We start from the raw sequence: 5,466 nt of genomic DNA, 5'->3' as shown, positions 1-5,466 counted from the left end.
TACATTTTCGTGTTTTTTAAGCCCATTAAGTCGACATTCAATTCCCATTTCAATTGGTTTAAATGCTTTTCGAAAATGAAAAGCTCAACCAATACCTCCTTACATTTTCGTGTTTTTAAGTCCATTAAGTCGTTTTGAATCTCATTTCGTACTCAGAGATTTACAGAATCAAATCAAATCAAATCAAAAAACGATCCCCTCAACTTGAGAAACACGCAGAAAAATAATTTAACTGTTTAACATGGTAACTTGGAAAATGTTAAAATATAGAGAGATTCGATTTTAAAGAGAATACCCCCAACTTTCTCCCCAAGTTTCTCCTAAAACCTAACACCTCGCTTTGAATCCGATCAATATTATAAATAGGCAGCACCGGTTTCTTATTCAAACCCACACCTTCAAACAAACCAAAAAACAAACCAATGGCTACTAAGATGCAAATCCAAGAATCGAAAGGTCCTAATGAACAATCGGTCGTCTTCGACAAAGAATGTTGTCTTTAGAGACGTTTTCGATAATCTATGATCCAAGTTTTCAGTTCTGTTTTTAGAAAATTGCAGATGATTTGCTTTATTTGCAGACTTTGGTTTTATGTTTTACGTTTCGTTTAAGATTCATAACAGAGCAATAAAACTCCTCTTTGGAACTTTTTGGAAAAGTACGATGTGAGTTTTTGGTGAGGATGTGAAGCCTCAGAAACAAACATATGATCGTTGTTGTTAAAATTATTTGATAGCTATTATTTCTAACACGAAAAATGAACTTTAGGAAAAGTTCTACGCTGCAGAAAGCAATTTAATTCTCCTGTCTACAGATAATAACACCAAATCAATCAATCAAACTCCGGTTTCAATCCTAACTACCGATAGTCACTTCCATTCATAGCTTCTAAAATTCTGAAAAATGTTTAATAGTAATTTACAGATTATATCATTGCAGGATGGTTGGATACATGTCATTACATACTTGTGCGCAAGTTTGGTTTGACTTTGCCTCATGTCTTTCATCATCATACAACATATAGACTGTTCTGTAAAATTAAGAGAAAACATTAGTTAACCGTTTAGATTTCACAAAATATTAAATATACTATAGTCATTGTATGCGTTGAGGTTACATCTAATAAAAACTTATATTTTCTCAGGTTTGAGGTTTTTGTGATTGAGGTTGGAGTCGCATTAATAAAGCTCTACCAGTACTCTCTGTCACTACAAGACCTGCAAATGAGTCGTAAACATTAATAAGACAACAAACTAAACATATATCATTCAGCTTCTGCTTTATAACAGATTAATCAAATTATTCATACACTAATTTGTTAGTGCCTGAAATAAAAAATTAGAATAAATCATAAGAGACTCCAAATTGAGGAACATAGGTTGTACAAGCATAAACATATATCATTCAGTCATTAGCATAAGAGACAGCAAAGAAATTCTTATGGGACATCAGCGAAAGGAAGTAACGAAGGTGAAAGAAGTTAAGATGCATAATCAATTAAAAGGATTACCTCTGTTTATTATCCATCTAAAAAGTTGGAAGTTGTTTTTGCTCGGAAATCTTATGTGACCAAGCAAATCACCCATTCATTTTCTTCATCTGTAAATCTGCAGAATAAAACAATTATTATGCCAAGAGGAAAGGAAATCAAATCGAAATTTATGGTTTGCTTATGATTAATACCCGATTCATGAGAAACATTCACCAAGCAACAGTTTCAATCTTCACCAACGCCCTATCCATCAAGATTGATAGATCTACCCAATGATTCTCTCATCGATTCTCTATTTCAGTTCTAGCGTGTCGTCGATTCCTCAAAAAAAAATTGGATCGAGAATTTTTTTTTACTTTCCCTTTTCTGTTTTTTTTTAAAAACCAAACGGCCACAAAAACATAGATTTTGACATAACAGATTTGTTGCTCTCTTTGGGCAATTATCGCCCATTTTATCTGACAAAAAACAAATCCTAACCAAACCAAAGCCCAACAGTGTTTTCTTTTAAAACCAACTATAAGCCAATTTAAATACATAATTATTATTAAATATTTCTGTTATTATAATTTAAAAATTATGCATGAATTAAAAATATGTAGAATGAAAAATGAAATGTCTATTACATTTTCATATAATATTTATTTAATAAGTTAAAATTATAAATAAATAATCTTACCAAATATATCATCACAATATGATTAAATTTATTGAGTAGAAGTTTACCATTTTAAAATCTTTTAACTAATTAATTAGTTCACGAACAAACATTTTTATTTTTAATAATAATAAAAGAAATAAAGAAGACAATATTATAAAAGTTGACTATAAACAAATAAAAAAAATCTATTAAAATATAGATTAGACAAATATTTATTAATTTAAATGAAATTTTAAAAAGAAACAAGCGCGGATCAAAATCTAGTACAAATTTAAAGGAGGTTCACCTAGGGGGTAAACATAAGTTCTGTCCTAAATTAATCCCATACACACGTTACTTTCCCATCTTTTAACCAAAAAAGCAAATTCAAAAAGTCGCCTTTTTCTTATTGCATCTTCTTCCGTTTCATGTGAACTCTCTCACAGATCCTTAAAGCATTCATTGCCATTGCCATGAAGCTTTCTCTCCAAAACTTCTCCACATATATTTCCCATCAAATGATAGAATGCCATAAGCTCTGACAGTTGCTCAGTGTTCATCTTGTTCATCATGTTCCTTGCCATCCTCTGCTTCTCCTCGTCCACTTTCACCTTTTTCATATATGATCCCCCGTTCCTCACCGTGGCTCCCATCTCCTTCAGCCTCGTCTCTTGCTCCGCGCTTAGCGCTGTGTTTGACTGTAAAACACCACAACATACACAAAAGAATAACTACCTCGGTAAAAAGCAAATAGTTATACTATGTATTGTCAATAAGGAAAGAGTTGTTGTGGTGGGCTAAAGAGCCTATGGGTCAAGCCGCGTCTGAGGATCGGTCTGCATGGATATCCATTTTACGTTTTTAAAGTAGGTCCAGACCGACCGGGCATAAACGAGCTGGCCCGGTCTGGGGGTCCCCTTGGCCCATCACAACAACCACATACATCATACAGCCCCCCCCCCCCCCCCCCCCCCCCCCCCCCCCCACCCCACTGAAATGAATATTGAAATACATAGCCGTATTTCAAAGACTTAGCTTTTACTATGTAACCCTTAAGGGCTGCCAAAAGCCAAACAAGTGTCTCTAAACCATTTTGCCTCTTTGAAATCAAGACTTATGTAAAGTAGATTTAGTATTTCTTTACCTCAAGAAACTCGGCACCAACTTCGAGCTCTGATCCTTTTGATGGGTTCTTACCAGGTGCTCCTTTAGCATACATATTCCTCGCAAGTGAGAAACTTCGGACAAGTATCCTTCTTTTATTCTCCATCTCTCTATCAAGCTCCAATGTCTTTGGGACAGACATCGTGCTGTTCAGCTTCTTCTGATACGCAATCACAGCCTTTGCAAATTCCTAGAATCAAACAAAACCCTCCAAACAATCAATTCACAACTTCATTTTGGTTATATCTATCTCCAAGAACACACACCTGATATGCAGCAGGACAACCAGGATAATCAAACTCATCAAGATCATCTGATCTCATTCTCTCGGGATGAAACTGTAAACCCATTATGAACTTGCCTTCTTCAGGATTATACGCATCGGGATCGTAAAAACCTTCCATCAACCCATCAGAGGCAAACGCCATGGGCACAAACCTCTGTGCCAATCTCTTGACACCCTGATGGTGATAACTATTAACCAAAATCTCCATGTTTTCTCCATCCAACGAATCTTTAAACCAAGAATGAAGTGGACTCTTCTCAACAATCCTCACAACATGTCTATGCCCATCATAGTTATCATAATCGATGTGCTTCGTTCTACGTTCTTCCCGTAACTTATTCGTTAGCTCTTTCTCTAAATCAAGATAGAGAGTCCCACCACAAGCAACATTCAAAATCTGCCATAAAATGTTATCATACATCATTAACATGAAAACTACACACTTTCAAAAGGAGAGACATACTTGTGATCCTCTGCAGATTCCTAAGTAAGGAATGTTCTGTTCAAGACAGAGCTTAGCAAGACCTAACTCAATGGAATCTTTCTCTTTGTCAATAGCTGTATCACTCGCATGTGTCTCTCTAATCTCTTGAAGCTCTTCTGGTGAAAGGGAAGAGATTTCAGATTCATAAAGAGAAGGATCAATGTCTTCTCCTTCACAAAGAAGAACTCCATGGATTGGCTTGAAGCTATCAAGCAACATATGAACACCAGTGACCCGTGGAACAATCACGGGGACACATCCATAACGAACTATCAAATCAAGATGATATTCACCTGAAATATCAAAACACTCACAATCGTTATAACCATTTACAGAGAAAACCCACGGGAATATTTATAAAAAAAGGTTTGATTTTTAAATCACAAAAAAAAAAAACAGAACCATGCATGCAATAAGAAAACAGAGAGGTTAGAGAAGAACCAACGAAGTCGACGAATTTGTTTTTACGAACAGTGCGTCTAGAGACGACGAGGACACGAGGGAGGATTTGAGAGAGATTCTCCATTTACCCAGAAAGAGAAAAGGATTGAGAGATTCAGGAGAAAATAGTTTTTTTTTGTGGAGATCCAATGTGACGTGAGAAGAAGAGTTTATTGTGGGAAGAGAGAAGCGGAAACGCTAATTTATAGTGAAGAAAAAGGTTGAAACCGACTTGGGTTTTTCTTAGGTCAAATCTCCAAAATAGCACATTTCTAATTTTATATCACAAAAATAGCAGTCAAAAACTAAAATGACCAAAATAGCATTTTATCTTTTGAAAATTTTAATTTTTTTATTTTTCAAAATTTGAAATCTTATCCCCAAAACCTCATTTCTCAACTCTAAACCCTAAACCCTAAACTCTAAACCCTAAACCCTAAACTCTAAACTCTAAACCCTAAACTCTAAACCCTAAATCCTAAACCCTAAATCCTAAACCCCACCTTTTAACTCTAAGCCCTAAGTTTGTGACTTTTGATAAAACATTAAATGCTATTTTTGTGACTTTTGATCTTGAGTGCTAGTTTGGGAACAACAACTTGATTTAGTGCTATTTTTGTATTTTTCTCTTATTCTTATTAATTTTTGTTTTATTTGTTACTCTTTTAAAGTTTTTTTGAATAATAAATTTGTTATACGGTTTTTTTTTGTTTAGTTAGAGCTTTGAAGGGATACAGAAGGGAACAGGGTATTTAAAGTTGCTGGCTACTACCTTGGAATGGATATATATCCCAACTTTTAGTAAAAAGGAAGAAAATCAATATTTAAGATACTAAATATATTTATTACGTGAATTAAAGGAAATGAACAGAATCTCACATAAGTTGTGTCCGGTTAACAACTTCCTCGGATCAAAGCTGAACGTTTTGAGTCCCTATGCAATTTTTTCTTTTCACGGG

The 5,466-nt window shown here is 34.7% G+C and overlaps 1 protein-coding gene across 1 annotated transcript; it reads right to left on the bottom strand.

Annotated features, from left to right (window-relative positions):
- Window positions 1-2,313: 2,313 nt before the first annotated feature.
- Window positions 2,314-4,704, bottom strand: LOC106394569 (putative glutamine amidotransferase GAT1_2.1). Its single transcript, XM_048760589.1, has 5 exons — window positions 4,508-4,704; window positions 4,046-4,359; window positions 3,563-3,979; window positions 3,277-3,486; window positions 2,314-2,830 (listed from the first exon to the last, which is right to left on the bottom strand). Exons 1-5 carry the CDS (start codon window positions 4,590-4,592, stop codon window positions 2,573-2,575), a joined length of 1,284 nt encoding a protein of 427 aa, XP_048616546.1. The 5' UTR covers window positions 4,593-4,704; the 3' UTR covers window positions 2,314-2,572.
- Between the last annotated feature and the right edge of the window lie 762 nt (window positions 4,705-5,466).

The sequence above is a fragment of the Brassica napus genome, chromosome C6, assembly GCF_020379485.1.
Source record: "Brassica napus cultivar Da-Ae chromosome C6, Da-Ae, whole genome shotgun sequence".
Lineage (NCBI taxonomy): Eukaryota > Viridiplantae > Streptophyta > Magnoliopsida > Brassicales > Brassicaceae > Brassica > Brassica napus.
Note: the sequence above shows the minus strand (reverse complement) of the source record. Positions and strands in the feature narration are given on the sequence as shown.

Coding starts and splice junctions, on each gene's coding strand:
- LOC106394569 (XM_048760589.1), bottom strand. CDS start 4,592: ATGGAGAATCTCTCTCAAATCCTCCCTCGTGTCCTCGTCGTCTCTAGA. Junction 3,980..4,045: donor GAATCTGCAGAGGATCACAA/GTATGTCTCTCC, acceptor ATTTTATGGCAG/ATTTTGAATGTTGCTTGTGG. Junction 2,831..3,276: donor TTGGTGCCGAGTTTCTTGAG/GTAAAGAAATAC, acceptor GGTGTTTTACAG/TCAAACACAGCGCTAAGCGC.